Source organism: Chrysochloris asiatica, unplaced genomic scaffold (assembly GCF_000296735.1).
Source record: "Chrysochloris asiatica unplaced genomic scaffold, ChrAsi1.0 scaffold00002, whole genome shotgun sequence".
Classification (NCBI taxonomy): domain Eukaryota; kingdom Metazoa; phylum Chordata; class Mammalia; order Afrosoricida; family Chrysochloridae; genus Chrysochloris; species Chrysochloris asiatica.
In genome coordinates this window covers 52,030,956-52,048,892 of record NW_006408520.1, presented here as the reverse complement: position 1 = coordinate 52,048,892, position 17,937 = coordinate 52,030,956, and the positions used below count along the sequence as shown (strand labels likewise).

General features: G+C 37.3%; 2 protein-coding genes across 2 annotated transcripts in view; one reads left to right on the top strand and one right to left on the bottom strand.

Moving 5' to 3' along the window:
• LRRIQ3 (leucine-rich repeats and IQ motif containing 3) overlaps nt 1-1,326 on the bottom strand; it is a 248,551-nt gene extending 247,225 nt beyond the window's left edge. Inside the window, exon 1 of the mRNA XM_006831090.1 lies at nt 1,175-1,326. The gene's annotated coding sequence lies outside the window, so the exon portion shown is untranslated. The remainder of the gene's footprint in view (nt 1-1,174) is intronic.
• Nucleotides 1,327-1,495: 169 nt separating this feature from the next.
• FPGT (fucose-1-phosphate guanylyltransferase) lies at nt 1,496-15,570 on the top strand. Its single transcript, XM_006831036.1, has 4 exons — nt 1,496-1,577; nt 3,709-3,876; nt 6,635-6,727; nt 14,114-15,570. The coding sequence occupies exons 1-4, from the start codon at nt 1,496-1,498 to the stop codon at nt 15,568-15,570; spliced, it is 1,800 nt and encodes a 599-aa protein (XP_006831099.1).
• The last annotated feature ends 2,367 nt before the right edge of the window (nt 15,571-17,937 follow it).

Here is a 17,937-nt window from a genome sequence, read left to right as displayed (position 1 = left end):
GATGCCCAGACTTTGTCGCTCATACTTTGGACATATTATCACAAGTTACCGATCCCTGGAGAAGGACATCATGCTTGGTAAAGTGGAGGGACAGAGAAAAAGAGAGAAATCCCCCAGCAAGATGGATTGGCAGTGTGGAACAACAATGGACTCAAGGGTAGCAGCAATTGTGAGGATGGCACAGGACCAGGCAGTGTTTCGTTCTGTTGTACACAAGAGTTGCTCTGAATTGGAACCAACTCAACAACACTTTAACAACAACAAATCTTCACAGAAACTGTCATATCTACTCTGGAGATTCTGAAATCACTGACCTTTCAGTTAGCAGCCAAGCGCTTACCCACTGCACCACCAGGACCCTATAATCTTCTGTTTACCACTTACTAACACAATAACTGTGATTTATAGCATTCTTATATATAATGATGAAGAGATTCATCTGTAAACATCATTATAAAGTTAGGTACTCTACAAGAGGGAAAAAAACAAAACCCCAAAACTGCCATTGAGTGGATTTCAGGGTAGAAACTGCTCATGGGGTTTCAAAGGAGGCTGCAAATCTTTATGGAAGCTGACTGCCTCGTCTCCCCACCCTGGGCACCAATGAGTTTAGCCATTGCGCAGCCAGTGCCCCTTCTCTACAGGAGAAATACCCAGATATTCACCTACCAAAAACAAACCTAATAAGTCTGACTTATACCCAAGAATGTTATTAAAAATTCTAGTAGATTCTGCAAAAGCATTGCAGAAGCAACCAAAATACCACGAAGGTGAGGTGCCTGGTTGCAGACTATGAATGAATTTCAAACAATTTCCAAAGGCAACACTGTGAAAGCTGAGCTATATAGCCAGTGAAGCTGACTCCAAACTTAAGAGGTATGGTGAGCCTTGTTCTCCAGGAGATGCAAGGGCACAGAAACTACAAACTCGAGGTTGTGAAGACAATACAGCTTTTTAAAGATCCACACTGTGTATCTCTACCAGGGCTTCAGAGCAGTTGGTTCCAGAATGACCCTAGAGAGGAATCGCTGTCAAGAAGTCTTTGGGAATTAATTGCTCCTGCCTGATTCAAACCACCAGTTCAAGAGGATAAAAACGGCCTTTTGAGAAAAAGGCTCTCTTCTCCTTAGGGGGTAGAGTCACGCAATTCTGCCACCCAATCTGACCCACTCACCGGGTCAACCGGGCTGCAAAGCCTTCAAAGTTGGGAACAAGAGTCCGGGACCCGGCACAGTCCAACAAATCGCTAGGTGGCCATCTGCTTTTGAGACCGTTGCTAGGGAAACGAAGAGAGACTCCGGCTTCACCCCATGGTTTTCCCTGGGCAGTCCTAGATGTTTCGGGGGCGTGGTTGTGTGAGTGACGCACGGAAGAGGAGGGTCAAAGGCGAAATAGACCTGTAACTAAGAAACAGATTACACTCCAGAGCGCATGCGTGAGGTGCTATGGCGCGGGTTCCCTGGAAGTCATTGGACAGCAGTGGAGGAAGTGAGCTATGGCAGCCGCAAGGATCCCTGCAGATGTAGCGCTGCGAGAATCCACCCTGCAAAAGTTGCGGATGTTTTCAGAGTTGAGAGGTACCAAAAGAGGAGTTAAAAGCTTTCCTGGGCAGTGGAGAAGAAGGGTGCTAACTCATTTGGAGATTTTTCTGAATTTACTACCCTGTCACCTGCGGGCCTAGGACGCTGGCCCAGGAGTAGCGAGTATTTCTATTGAATTTTTATTGTAACACTGTACCTTATTTAAGTTACTTCTTTTTAATTTTATTACTTCTTTTCTTTAGTTTTATTCCTAGTAAGACAGATCTCAAAATTAAATAAGGAGGAAGTGGGAGGGGGACTATTAATCTGAATAGTGAAAGTGGAAATCCGGGTTATCCGTTTCATTCGCAAAACTTACTTCAAATATAAAAGTTCAGAGGCATAATGTTTGACTCATACAAATAAATCTAATTTTTGCCTTTCCTGTTCCTGCAGCTGTTTGACCAGTTTGTTCTGAAATGTAATCGTTTAGAGGATGGTTGTTAATTGCCCACAAGTGGGTTCCAATTCATAGCCACACTGTTTAGGGTATCCAAGAAGCGGCTGGTGAGTTTGAACCGCTGACCTTGCTGTTCAGACTAACCTTGCAGTCCAATGCTTTATCGCACAGCACCACACCAGAACTCCTTATACAGTGCCGTTGTTGTTGTTACGTGCCGTCGAGTCAGTTCCGACCCATAGCAACCTTGTATAGGTTCCCGAGAAGCAGCTGGTGAGTTTGAACCGCCGACCTTATGGTTCAAACTGACATTGCATTCCAGAGCATTAACCCAGCAGTGCCACACACGAATGGGAGCAAAATATCACAGAGGAATGATAGATCCAAAAATAAAAAGTTTCTATTTAAAAAGAGCTCTACTACTTGTCATTTCTTGTACAATATTTAATAAAAGTTGGTTATATTGTTAATACAATGACTGATTGAAAAATTACAGGGACTGACACTTGGAAGGCAGGAACTAGTTCAAAACTATTAGATTCTAGTTGACAAGTCCTATTTGTTAAATAATAACTCTTAATGCTTCTGATTTCTCAATAAATAAGAACATCTGACTGTGTACCAGAAGTACTGTCTGTCTATTAAGTTTTTATCTAGAGTGGTATTTCAAATTCAACAGCATTTGTAAGCTTGAATAGTTCAAAGTAAGGTAAGGGGAAAAAGAAGTACCCACATTTATTTACTGCAACACTGAAGGAATAGATCCCTGGGATGGATCTTTCTTAACCAACAAATGTTAAATGGGCATTATATATTGAAGTTGATTTTCAAATCTGAAGATTCATTTAGTCTTTTGCCCCCTCTTACTATTTAAGAATTTTAGTAGTAGTCTTAAGTCAATTACCTCTCTTAATCAACAAACATCACTTCTTTCTGAATTTCTGAATAAATGAGATTTATACCCTCAAGGTCAGCAGTTTGAAACTACGGCTTTCTATTCCTGTAAAGATTTGCAGCCTTGGAAACCCTGTGCAGGGTCACTATGAGTTGGAACCGACTCCATGGTACTTAACAACAACAACAACATACCCTAAAAAGAGAAAATAATCTAAGAGTAACACTTGTGGATAATCGTCATTAGAGTTATTTTGATCATACCTAAAACCCATTGCCATTTGGTTGATTTCTACTCATGGCAACAGCATTTGTGTCAGAGTAAAACTGTGTTTCATGTGGTTTTCAGTGGTATTAATCTTATGGAAATGTATTGCCAGGTTTGGAGTGTTATTTGTTTTTTTTTTTTACCCCTGGCACTGCTGGATTGATTCAAATAGCCAAACTTGGTAAACATTGGCACTCCAACCACTTACAGCACCCAGGAACCTTTGATAAATACTTGTTAGTTGTCTTTTAGTCAATTCTGATTGTTGGCAACCCCAGTGTGCACAGAAGTACTCCATAGGATTTTCACGGTGGTGACATTTTGGAAGCAGATCACCAGCCCTGTTTTTGGAGACAACTTATGGTGTATTTGGTCTACCAGTCTTTTGGCTAGTAGTTGACTGTATAACATTTGCAACAACTAGGGACTTCTTGATCATAGTTATTGACCACTAATTATTTATTATTTCTCAAAATCAAAAAGATTTCCTTTCTTTTCAAATAGGCAAACTTGTAACCGCTGGATAATTCTAAATGTATTTATTATTTCTTGCCTTTTTCAAATAGGCAAACCTGTGGCACCTGGAGAATTCTGGGACATTGTTGCAATAACAGCTGCTGATGAACAACAGGAACTTGCTTATAAGCAACAATTATCAGAAAAGCTGAGCAGTAAACAGTTACCCCTTGGAGTTAAATATCATGTTTTTGCTGATCCTCCTGGAGCCAAAATTGGTATGCATTTTACCATCAGCTTTTTAACAGTTTCTGGGCAGACCAGTCATTGAAGAAAAGTGTTTCTATACCTTACAGTTAATAATAAACTCTGTATCCTTCTGTATTTGTTAAGTACCATCAAGTAGATTCAGACTGATAGCGACCCTGTACAGGGTTTCTGAAGAGTGACTGGTGGGTTTGAACTATCAACCTCAGGGTTAGTAGTCAAGTGCTTATCTCACAATGCTGTAATTTGTTGTTGTTAAGTGCTGTCGAGTCTGTTCCAACCAATAGCAACCCTGTATAGGGTTTCCGTGAAGCAACTCTTGAGCTTGAACCCCAGACCTTTGGGTTTATAGCAACTTTGTAGTTCAGCACACTAACCCACAGTGCACACCAGGACTCTTGTGCTGTACATAGCTGCTACTCATATATTAAAATTTAAATTGATTCTTTCTTTAGAGAGGAAAAAAAAAAGCATAACAACTCTTCTTACACCTTGTTGAATTGTAGTGAAAACTTCCAGAATGTTATTTAAAAGAGAATTTTATTAGTTTTAGTGACATTTACTTTACTCAGATGGTAAATATTCCTTTGGACCTTAAGAGTAGGGCTCTTAAGGTCCCTCTTCACCTTAAAGTTTCTTAAGAAATTTATGTGAATGAAGCAAAATAAAGAAAATATATACTTGGGCTCTTGGGACTACAATGAAGATTGCAAAAAGGCACAGTATTATGGATTAGGAATCATAGAATATTTACTTTAAAACACCAGATATGATCAGTTTCTTTCTTTGTCCTTCCATTGCAAATAAAATACTTGATACTTTCCCTGAGGACAGTTTTTCATGTGATACTTAAGCCTGAAGCTCCTTGATACAGGAAATACTGAACCTGTGTTTCACATTGGCATTGTTGTTCTAATTATGCAACACTGTTTTATCCTCACAACTGTAAGCTTAATACTCTTATCATTACCATCATATAGATGAGAAACTATATAACTTAAAGTTGAGTAATTTGTCCAAAGAAACTCGTTAGTCATAGTTATATTTAAGATGTTTGATGATGGTGGTTATGTGCCGTGGAGTCACTATGAATGTTCCGATTCATAGTGACCCTGTACAGGCTTTCCGAGGTTGAAGATCTTTACGGGAACAGAAAGCCTCATCTTTCTCTCATGGAACATCTGCTAGTTTCGAACTGCTGACCTTGCGATTTGCATCCCAATTCATAACCACTACTAGGAAAACCAAAATTCAAACTTCCTGATCAAGTTGATTCTGACTCATAGTGACCCTGTATAGGAATGCACATAGTGACCCTGTATAGGAATGTATAGGAAGGCTGTAAATCTTAATGGGAGCAGACAGCTTCATTTGTCACCTGTGGAGAAAGATGGTTAGCAATCTAGTGCTTATCCTATAGTGCCTCCAGGGCTCCTTATTTTTTAAGAAACTGGGTCCTAAACAACTTTTTCTTTATATGTCTACATAGAAGAAAATGGGGAAAGGTACTGATGGATTATGTGATTCAGTGTGATTGTTAAAAGACTAATTGTGATTGGTCAGTTTGCCATCCTGTTGGGTATAAAATAAGCCATCTCGGAAGAAGAAGAGATAGAAGTGGAACATGTCTTTTGGACCCTGAAATCCAACTTGCATTGAACTTCCTAAACCAGGGTCAGGATGTGCATTGAACTTCCTAAACCCAGGGTCAGGATGCTCTGTATTTCAGAGGAGTAGCAGAGAAGCAGTAACAGCAGTACCAAGAGCCAGAGCACCAGAGAGAGCAGTAAACTTCCCAGTCCATGGATCGAGTAAAGCTGATGGCAGGAGGCTCATTTGTGGAGTAGGGTGCCTCTGGACACTTAATTGGGGATCTAAGTTAGCTGACCCATAGAAGCTAGACCTGAGCACTTAAGAGTGCTCTTTAGGCATTTATTGTTAGATGCTATCAAGTTGGTTCTGACACATAGCAACCCTTTGCACAACAGAACAAAACACTTCCCGATCCTGTGCCATTCTCACAGTCATCACATAGGAACCATTGCTGCTACCACTGTCAGTCCATTTTGTTGGGGGTCTATTAGCAGCCCTAAAAGAGCTTTGGAACATTACCTATTAGGGCCGACATCAGGCCATGGTTTTGAGAACCTAGGAAAGAGATCTGCCTCTGAATATGACAGAGTAGAGGTGGTCCTAACTGGAAGAACTGTGTCCAAAACACCTTTCACTTTTGACCCTGAGTTGTAACCATTAACTTCCCTAATAATCCCCATTAGTGTGAGTATGGTGTCTGAGTTCTATGTGACCATTACAATCAGTTACTAAAGCTAGTGGAGCAGAAAGTGCTGTGGGAGGGATGGTTGGTGCCATTTGTGCAGTGAAATCTAACTTGAATATATGATAATGTCATATGAAAGAAGTGTTTAAAAAGTTTTGTGATGTGTAACTCCCCGTGACTTTTATTTGCATGCTCTAGTAATGCAGATTGGTTAATTTATCATTTCTTCTTTGTTTAATTACTATTCTCAGGAGAGTTTTAGTTCATTATTTATTGCTGAGGACTGATTTTTGGGTTTTATTGTTAATTGTTTATTTGTAATGAGATGTAAATAATGTGCTTCATTTGCCAATACCTTTGCTGTATTCTTGTCTAGCTAATGATAGTCAAAAGACATGTCGTTGGAGTTATAAAAACATAAACCTTACATAATTATGAAGTTTTTTTAGGTTTCCATTAAATAAATTGTAGTTTTAAACTTTATTTTTAAGGAAATGGAGGATCAACACTTTGTGCCCTTCAGTGTTTGGAAAAGCTATATGGAGATAAATGGAATTCTTTTACCATCCTATTAATTCACTCTGGTAAATTATTCTTTACTAATTTACGTTTTCTTCTGAGTATTTCACCATTGATACACTAGAGACTTTTTCTTTAGTCTTTTAAGTTGTTTTGCTTTGAAAACAAATGTGTCATGCTTTTCTTGGTATGATTAGGTTTTGAGCAGAATTATCTTCCTAAAATTTAAATGTCCTTAAAATTGTGGATCATATACACTTTCAACTTTTTAATGCAGGTTGCTTTGGGTATGTATATAGAAAATTATTTTCTTAAAACAGAATCCATAAATTGTGGCGATTTCTTGGAAATGTTTTAGAGGGCATTGTTAGTATAAAGAAGATCTTAGTTTATCTCTTTAATGACCAAACTTTTGTCAAAATTTGCTATCTTGCACTTTTTGTCTTATCATTGATAGCCAAAAGGTATATCCCTTAAAGAGTTTTTAGAAATAAAACACAAAGTTTTAAAAATGAAAACATGGTTACAAAGCACAGACTTGACAGTAAGTATATAAGGGAGAAAACAAGCACAGGAAACAATATTTTAAAGCAAAAGTGGGAAAGATATGCTCAGAATCAATGATAGTCTTTGAATTGAATAAGTTTAGTTGTATGGCAAGTTTGGTTATATGCAAAGATCTTATTTTTTACTACATACTGGGGAGGCTCATGACATTTTATTATTACTGTCACCAGTCCAGGGACAGAGATTTGAGAATCATAATTAACGTGGCTTCCAAGGTATTTTCTAATTCTTCCAATCCATATTTGTTACAGAGAAATCTTTATGAAGATGATGTCAAACTATAATATATCAGCTTTAATTTTAAGATAAAATTAAAAAGGATAAAAACTGAATGTATAGTTTTATTCCAGAAAAAAGTATTATTACCAGTTTAGTAAAATTTAAATTGAATACCAGGAAATTTACAATTAGAATTAGATAATTTTTATAATGCTAAATTTTATTGTTGACTAGTTTTTTAAGTAAGAAAAATTGAATGTCATAATTAGCTTTCTTTTGTTGAACAATATAGTATGTGCTAAGTGTTTTTTATATGACAGTAAGTCAAAAAAGTATTATTACAAAATTTTAAAAAGGTTTATTAAACCAAAATTATCAAAATGAGATGATACTGTTTCTTGACATATCCTCCATTAATAGTTTTTCTGTGTCTAACACTTTCCCAAAAAATTCTTACCTCTTCAGTTTACACCATGTAAAAACCACAGTTTTGGCATCCTCAAGTGACTCAAGTTTTGTTCTTTTTAAATATCCTTTGAGTTTTGGGGAGAAACATAAGTGATAAGGGGCAAGATCAGGGCTGTAGGGTGGATGGGCTAAGGTTTTTCATAAAAAGTCTCATAAACTAGTCCAAGCTGAGTGGGGAGGTACATTGTCATGATAGAAAAAAAAAAAAAAAAAAAATCTTCAGTATAACATTTCAGATTGTTTTCTCACCATTGCAGTTTTCAGTTTCTTTAAAAACGTCTTCATAACGTAGTTAAGTTTCGTCAAATCAGTACCAACTCATAGCTACCTTATACACAACACAATGAACCACCAATGGGTCCTCGCCCAATTTCACAATTGTTGTTACACTTGAGCTGATTGATATTGCCCCTGTGCCAGTCCATCTCTTTTGGGGTCTTCCATTTTTTCGCCGACCCTCCACTTTACCAAGCATGATGTGTCCCTCCTGATAATATGTCCAAAGTATGAGAGATGAAGTCTGGCCATCCTGGATCCTAAGGAGCATTCTGTTTATACTTCTTCCAACATAAATTTGTTTGTTCTTCTGTCAGCCAATGATAATTGTAATATTCTAGCACCAAAACCATAACTCAAACGCACTAGTTCTTCTACAATCTTCTTTATTCATTGTCAGACTTTCACAAGCAGAGGAGGCTATTGAAAATACCATGGCTTGGGTCAGATGTACCTTAGTCCTCAAACTGACCTCTTTGCTCTTGAACACTTTAAAGAGGTGTTGTGCAACAGATTTGCCTAATGCAGTATATCATTTGATTTCTTGACTGTTGCTTTACATGTGTGTTAATGGTTGATGCCAGCAAAATAAAGTCTTTATCAACTTCCTTCTTTTCTCCAATTATCTTGATTTTATTTACTGGTCCAATTGTGATGATTTTTGTTTTCTTTATATTGAGGTGTAAACCATACTGATGACTGTGGTCTTTGATCTTCATCAATAAGTAAAGTTGTATCATCTGCATATTTCAGTTTGTAAATGAGTCTTACTCCAATCCTGATGCCACATTTTTCTTCATAGAACCCAGCTTCTTGTATTATTTGCTCAGCATACAGGTTGAATAAATATAAAAGAATACAACCCTGCTGCATGCCTTTCATAATTTTAAACCATATAGTATTTCCTTGTTCCATTCGGACAACTGCTTCTTGGTGTATATATAGGTTCCTGGTGGGCACAATTAAGTGTTCTGGAATATTCAAGCAGTGTTGTCCATGAATTGTCATGATCTGTACAAATGAAAGCCATTAAATATGCAATAAAGCACAGGTAAACATCTTTCTGGCATTTTCTGCTTTTAGTCAAGGTCCATCTGATGTCAACAATGATATCTCTAGTTGCACATCCTCTTCTGAATCCGGCTTGAACCTCTGGAAGTTCTTTGTCAATGTATTGCTGCAGCTGTTTTTGTATTGGCTTTAGCTGATTTTACTTGCAATACGATATTAATGATTATGTTCAATGATTCCCACATTCCGATGGGTCACCCCTCTGGAACGGGCAAAAATATAGACCTCTTCCTATCAGTTGGCCAGGTGACTGTCTTCCAGATTTCTTGGCACAGGTGAGTGAGTGCCTCCAGTGCTACATCAGTTTGTTGAAAGATTTCCATTTGTATTCAATCAATCCCCAGAGTCTTGTTCTTTGCCACTGCTTTTAATGCACTTTAGAATTCTTCCTTCATTATCATTAGCACTTGATCTTATGCTACCTCTTGAAATGGTTGAACATCAACCATTTCTTATGGTACAGTAATTCTATGTATTCCTTCCATTGTCATTTGATGCTTTCTGCATCTTTCAATATTTTGTCCATTGTTGTTGTTAAGTGCCGTTGAGTCAGTTCTCTCTCATAGAGACCCTGTATAGGATTTCCAACAAGCAGCTAGTGAGTTCGAACAGCAGCCTTGCGGTTTGAACAGACCTTATGGTCGAGTGCTTATCCGACATTGCAAATCAAAGCTTAAATTTTTCTTCAGTTCTTTCGGCTTGAGGAATGCTGAGGACGTTCTTCACTTTTGGTGTTCTAACTCCTGGTTTTGCACATTTCATTATAATATTTGACTTAGTCTACTCAAGCGGACCTTTGAAAATTTCTATTCAGCTCTTTTACCTCCACATTTCTTCCCTTTGTTTTAGCTTGTCTATGCTGGAGAGCCACATTTTTCTTCATATAACCCAGCTTCTTGGATTATTTGCTCAGCATACAGGTTGAATAAAAATGGTAAAAAGAATACAACCTTGTCGCACACGTTTCTTAATTTTAAACCATTCAGTGTTCCCATGTTCTGTTCAAACAACTGCCTCTTGATCCAGGTACACATTCCTCATGAGCACAATCAAGTGTTCCGTAATACTCATACTTCGCAGTGTTATCCATAGCTTGTCATGATCCACATAATCGAAAGCCTTTGCATAGTCAATAAAGCGCAGGTAAACATCTTTCTGATATTCTCTGCTTTCAGCCGAGATCCATCGGACATCAGCAGTGATATCCCTCATTCCACGGCCTCTTCTGAATCCAGCTTGAACCTCTGGAAGTTCTCTGTCAATGTATGCTTGTAACTGTTTTTGTATTACCTTTAGCAAGACTTTACTTGCATGGGATATCAAAGAGATTGTCTGATGATTTCCACATTCCATTGGGTCACCTCTCTATGGAATGGGCACAAATAGGGATCTCTTCTATCAGTTGGCCAAATAGTTGTCTTCCAGATTTCTTGGTATAGATGAGTGAGTGCCTCCTGTGCCGCCTCACTTAAGACTCATTAACAACTTGTGATATGCAGGTGATATAACCTTGCTTGCTAAAAGTGAAGAGGACTTAAAACATTTACTGATGCAAAGAGCACAGCCTTCGGTATGGATTACATCTTAATGTAAAGAAAACAGAAATCTTCACTACTGGACCAATAAACAGCTTTCTTATCAACGGAGAAAACATTGAAATTGTCAAGGACTTCATTCTTCCTGGATCAGCTATCAATACTCAAGAAAGCAGCAGTCAAGAGATCAGATGACGTATTGCATTAGGCAGATCTGCTGCACAAGACCTTTTTAAAGTGTTGAGCAAAGATGTCAGCTTGAGGACTAAGGTGTGCCTTACCCAAGCCATGGTATTTTCAATAACCTCATATGCATGTGAAAGCTGGAAAGAATAAGGAAGACCGTAGAAGAATTGATGCTTTTGAGTTATAGTGTTGGAGGAGAATATTGAAAGTGCCATGGGCTGCCAAAAAAACCAATAGATCCATTTTGGAAGAATTGCAGCCAGAATGCTCTTTGGAGGCCAAGATGGCCAAACTTCGTCTCTCATACTTCAGACATATTGTCAGGAGGGAGCAGTCACTGGGGAAAGATATCATGTTTGATAAGATGGAGGAAAAGAGGAAGACCCCCAACGAGATGGATTGACCAAGTGGCAGCATCGATGGACTCAAGCGTGGCAACAGTGGTAAGGTTGGCGCAGGATTGGGCAGTGTTTCGTTCTGCTGTGCATCAGGTCTCTATGGGTCAGTTCAGACTCAGTGGCACCTAACAACAACAACAAATGATGGAGAGCAGGTTTCAGAGTCTCTTCTGACATCCATTTTGGTCTTTTCTTTCTTTCTTGTCTTAATGACTTTTTGCTTTCTTTCTGTATTTTGTTCTTGATGTCATTCCTCAACTCTTTTGATTTTCAGTCATTTGTATCTCATTCGTCAAATCTGTCCTTAAGATCTCTAAATTCAATTTGGATTTGTTCAAGGTCATATATTGACTCCTGTGTTCTTGTTTTTAATTTTCTTCAGCCAGAACTTGCATATGAGCAAATGATGGCTGTTCCATTGTCAACCCCTGGTCTTGCTTTAACTGATGATATGGAGCTTTATCCACCATCTCTTTCCACAAATCTAATAAATTTGATTCCATCAGGTGAGGTCTGTGTATTGTTTAAAAAAAACAATTTGCAATGAAGAATTTACTGGTCTTGCAAAAGCTTTATCATGCAGTTTCCAGCATCATTTCTATCATCAAGGCCACATTTTCCAACTACTGATTGTTCCTCTTTGTTTCTCTCCTTTGCATTCCAATTGCTAGTAATTATCAGTATGTATTGATTATGTGTTTGATCAATTTCAGACTGAGGAAGTTGGTAGGATTCTTCAATTTCATCATCACTGGCTCTATTGATTGTTGTGTAAATTTTCAGTAATAGTTGTATAACAGGTTTTCCTTGTAGGTTTGTGAATATTATCCCATCACAGATAGCATTGTAATGCTCTTTTTGATGGTAAATGTGATGCCATTCTTACTCAATTTGTCATTCATGGCATAGTGAACTATGTGATTGTCAGATTCAGGATGGCCAATACCAGTCCATTTCAGCTCACTAATGTCTAGGATATGGATGTTTATGCATTCCATTTCATTTTTGACAACTTCCAATATCCTAGATTTATGCTTCGTATATTCCATGTTCCAATTATTTTTACAGCTATTTCTCTTCATTTTGAGTTTTGCCCATCAGCAATTGAAGGTCCTGGTGCTTTTCTCCATTCATGTTATTAAGGTCATCTCTACTTTGAGGAAGGCGCTCTGGTAGCATAGTGCTTATGAGTCAAGCTGCTAACCTCAAGGTCAGCAGTTCAAAATGACCAGCTGTTCTGTAGGAGAAAGATGAAGCTTTCTGCTCCATAAAGATTTACAGCCTCGGAAACCCTGCGCGGGGTTACAATGAGTCAGAACTGGCTCTACAGTACATAATAACAACTAACTACTTTGAGGAAGCTGTTCTTCCCCAGTCGCATTTGGAATGCCTTCCAACTTGAGGGGCTCATCTTTCAATACTATATCTGACAATATTCTTGTACTCTTCATCATGTTTCAGTATTCAGTAATCTGGTGCTAACAGTGTTCCACTGCTATTATTAAGATTTTCAGTGTAAATATTTGGAAGTAGTCCATTTCTCCTTATTAGTCTTATTTTGAAAGCGCATGTGAAAGCTGCCACCATATTTGATCCTGCTGCTCATTTAAAATGCCAGTGGCATAGCTTCCAATATCACAGCAACGTGAAGCCACTATGGTCCAACAAACTGACAGATGAGTGGTTCCTAATAAACCCCCACAATTGTCCTGTGTCCTTCGAGAAAATAAGTCAAGATTACCCCTTTAGGATTTCAAAACCTGACCTTCTGAACTAACCTGTCTAACTTGAGTTTATCAGGCCCAGCAGAAGTCACTGTTTCAAGTGCACATTTTTTTTTTTTAAAGGCACATTAAAGAGATTAAGAGGTATATTTACTCAGAGAACTTGTCTGTAGCCTTGCACTCATCACAAAGATAAACTCATAGATATATGAACTGGAAACCTAGTAGCAATACTTTTTGACTTACTCTCTAATTTCATTTGTTTTTGTTGTTGTTAAGTGCTGATGATAATTTATTATTCTTCATTCCTGATTTGGAAATTAAGATTTAGTAGATAAGTAATTTATCCAAAGATATATATTTTTTAATGTGTTAAACCAGGATATTAGCTCATTTTTATCTGACTTTAGTCTTGTTGCTTCTCACCGAAACTGATGATGTAAAATACTTAATATATTTAGGGAAACACAATTTTCAAAATTAAGAGATTATTAGGCTCATTTAAAATAAAGAAACATTGTCTAAATTAAAAACAAGTGTAAATTTAAAATGCTGTAAGTGTATATAGTAATTTTAGAAAAGATACTCTATCTGGAAATTACTTAAAGAGTCAAAATATAATTATATTCTTGAATGTATTATCAGGGTTTTAACAACTGTTTTTCTTATGAATAGGTCCTTAATGTTTAAACATAGTGTGAGCCTTATTATTTGAAATATTGATATATACTAGATCATGTTTTAGTCTATGTTTCTTTTTGTACTTTTGATTCAAAGAAATTCATACACTCTATAGTACATTTGCTAATCTAGAATCTTTAAAACCAGATTATATTAAATAGTTACAGAAGAATTACACTTTGCATTTAGAATTGTAATTCATTATTCTCTCCTGAGTTACATTTCACATGTTATATTTTAAACTGTTACATTTTACATGTTATATTTTAAACTTTATCTGATGTTCCTGGGTTTTAAACAGTTATTTTGTTTGTTTAATTTTATAGGTGGCTACAGTCAACGCCTTCCTAATGCAAGTGCTCTGGGGAAAATTTTCACCGCTTTACCTCTTGGTAACCCCATTTATCAGATGTTAGAATTAAAACTAGCCATGTACATTGATTTTCCCTCCCGTATGAATCCTGGTATTCTGGTTACCTGTGCAGATGATATTGAACTTTATAGTCTTGGAGAATCTGAGTTTATTCGGTTTGACAAGCCTGGCTTTACTGCTTTAGCTCATCCATCTAGTTTGACTGTAGGTACCACCCATGGAGTATTTGTTTTAGAACCTTTTAATCATTCAGAACATCGAGACCTTGAATACAAGTGTTGCTATCGTTTCCTTCATAAACCGTGTATAGAAACAATGCAGCAATGTGGTGCTGTGTTTAAAGCCAGACATTTTTCTCAACAGGCTTTTGCTGGAGATAACACTCGTTCTCTCAAATTAGACTCTGATTATGTCTACACAGACAGCCTATTTTACATGGACCATGCATCAATGAAAAAGTTACTTGCTTTTTATGAAAAAATAGGACCACTGAACTGTGAAATAGATGCATATGGAGACTTTCTTCAGGCTTTGGGACCTGGAGCAACCATTGAATACACCAGAAACACATCAAATGTTACTAAGGAAGAGTCAGAGTTGATAGATATGAGGGAGCGAATATTTTATCTTCTTAAAGGAACTTCACTGAATGTTGTTGTTCTTAACAACTCAAAATTTTATCACATTGGAACAACTGAAGAGTATTTGTTTCATTTGACATCAGCTAGCAGTTTGAAGTCAGAGCTTGGTTTAAAGTCCATAGCTTCTAGTATCTTTCCAGAAATACCAGAGTACTGTGGTAAAACACCTTGTATTATTCAAAGTATACTGGATTCAAAATGTTTGGTGGCACCTGGCTCAGTTGTGGAATATTCCAGATTGGGGCCTGATGTTTCAGTTGGGGAAAATTGCATTATTAGTGGTTGTTATGTTATAACAAAAACTGTCCTGCCTGCAAATTGTTTTGTGTGCGCTTTAAGTTTAAAGATGAGTAGACACTTACGGTATTCAACTATGGCATTTGGAGTGCAAGACAGCATAAAGAAGAATGTTAAAACCTTCTCAGATCTAAAGTTGCTTCAATTCTATGGAGTCTCTTTCCTGTCATGTTTAGATATTTGGAGTCTTAGCCTTACCGAGGAGCTGTTCTCTGGAAACAAGACATGTTTAAGTTTGTGGACTGCTCGCATTTTCCCAGTCTGTTCTACTTTGAGAGACTCAGTTACAACATCCTTAAAGATGTTAAATGCTGTAAAGAACAAGTCAGCATTCAACCTGAATAGCTATCAACTATTGTCTATAGAAGAAATGCTTGGTTACAAAGATGTAGAAGACATGCTAGCTTATAGAAAACACATTTTTTTAGAAATAAGCTTAAAAGAAAAGCAATCTAATCTAGAAACATCTTAAGTACTATAAAAGGGGGCTTCAGAAGTTCATGAAAACATAAAATGAAAAGATAATGGAACTTTTCCATGAACTTTTTGAAACTCCCTCATTGATTCTACCTGCTGTTAATTGAACAAATTCCAAATACAGGAATTTTCTGCAGATTTAAAAAAAAAAAAAAAAAAGTTTCACTGAAGTAAACTAATGAAATTTAATTTAACACCATTCATTGTTCTAGAGTAGTAACACTAATATCCAGAAAATGTGAAAGCCCATTTTTTGATAAAAATTAATATTTCTTTTGACTATTTATTGTTGTTCTTGTTATTGGCCATCAAGTCGGTACTGACTCATAGCAGCCTTATGCAAGGCAGAATGAAATACTGCCCGATCCTAGGCCAACCTCACTATTGTTGCCACGCTAGAGCCAATTGATGCTGCCACCTTGCCAGTCCACCTCTCTGGGGGTCTCTTTCTCTGACCCTCCACCTTACCACACATGATATCTTTCTGTAGTGACTGGTCCCTCCTGACAATGTGTCCAAAGTATCAGAAATGAAGATTGGCCATCCTGGCCTCCAAGGAGCACTCTAGCTGCACTTCTTCCAAAACAGATCTGTTTGTTCTTTTGGCAGCCCATGGCACTTTCAATATTCTCATCTAACACCATAACTCAAAAGCATCAATTCTTCTGTGGTTTTCCTTATTCACTGTCCAGCTTTTGCATGCATATAAGGTTATTGAAAATACCATGGCTTGGGTCAAGCACATCTTAATCCTCAAGCTGACATCTTTGTTCTTCAACATTTTAAAAAGGTCCTGTGCATCCGATTTACCTAATGCAAAACGTCATTTGATTTCTTGACTGCTGCTTTCCATGAGTGTTGATATTTGATCCAAGAAGAATGAAGTCCTTGACAACTTCAATCTTTTATCTATTAAAAATGTTGTTTATTGGTCCAATGGTGAGGGTTTTTGTTTTCTTGACATTGAGATGCAATCCATACCGAAGGCTGTGCTTTTTGATGTTCATCAATAAATATTTTAAGTCTTCAATTTCAGCAAGCAAGGTTGTATCATCTGCATATTGCAGATTGTTAATGAGTCTTCCTCCAATCCTGATACCACAATTTTCTTCATATAATCCAACTTCTCCTATTAATTGCTCAGCATACAAGTTGAATAAGTATGGTGAAAGAATACAACCTTGTCACACAGCATTTTTAATTTTAAACCATTTAGTGTTCCCATGTTCTGTTCGAACAACTGCATTTTGGTCCATGTACAGATTACTCATGAGTACAATTAAGTGTTCCGGAATACTCATACTTCACAATGTTGTCCATAGCTTGTCATGATCCACACAGTCGAAAGCCTTTGTGTAGTCAATAAAGCACAGGTAGACATCTTTCTGATATTCTCTGCTTTCAGCCAAGATCCATCTGACATCAGCAATGATATCCCTTGTTCCACATCCTCTACTGAGTCCGGCTTGAACCTCTGGAAGTTCTCTCTCAATATCTGCTTGGCAACTGTTTCTGTATTACCTTTAGTAAAACTTTACTTGCATGGGATATCAAAGAGATTGTCTGATGATTTCCACATTCCATTAGGTCACCTCTCTTTGGAATAGGCACAAACACAGATCTCTTCCAATCAGTCGGTCAGATAGTTGTCTTCCAAATTTCTTGGCATAGATGAGTGAGGACATCCTTTGCTGCCTCACTTTCTTGAAAGATTTTAATTTTTATTCCATCAATTCCTGGTGCCTTGTTCTTTGCCAATTCCTTCAATGAACCTTGGACTTCTTCCTTAAGTATCATTGGCTCTTGATCATATGCTACCTCTTGAAACGGTTGAACATCAACCATTTCCTTTTGGTACAGTGACTCTGTGTATTCCTTCTATTTTATTTTTGTTGCTTTCTGCATCATTCAATAATTTCCCCAGAGAATCCTTTGACTATTTATTACTACTTAATTTTTTTTCTTTTGTTTAGGATAGATTTGTATAGCATTATGTCCTCATGTAAAGTCCTGGTGTGGTACCGTATGATAAACACTGGGGTTGGAAGTTCAAACCCAGCAGCCTCTCTTTGGAAAACCTACACAGGGTTGCTGTGAGTTGGAACTGACTCAACAGCACTTGACAACAACAACAATGTCCTTAAGTGATGCTTTAGGATAAACACTAGACTGATACTGCAAGGTCACAGATTCAAACCCACCATCCACTCCTTTGAAAACCTATACAAGGTCGCTATTAGTTGGAAACATCTCTATGGCACTTAACAACAACAATGCCATTAGTAGTTTTGAATATAATTTTCTACAAATACCTTTAAAGTTTTCCTCTACTTTTGACCTTTAATTGTAATCAAGTTCTAAG

What these genes read in the sequence shown, in the direction of transcription:
- FPGT (XM_006831036.1), top strand. Translation starts at nt 1,496, where the DNA reads ATGGCAGCCGCAAGGATCCCTGCAGATGTAGCGCTGCGAGAATCCACC. An exon ending in TCCTCCTGGAGCCAAAATTG is followed by an intron (nt 3,877 to 6,634) that starts GTATGCATTTTA and finishes TTTATTTTTAAG; the next exon opens with GAAATGGAGGATCAACACTT. An exon ending in CATCCTATTAATTCACTCTG is followed by an intron (nt 6,728 to 14,113) that starts GTAAATTATTCT and finishes TTAATTTTATAG; the next exon opens with GTGGCTACAGTCAACGCCTT.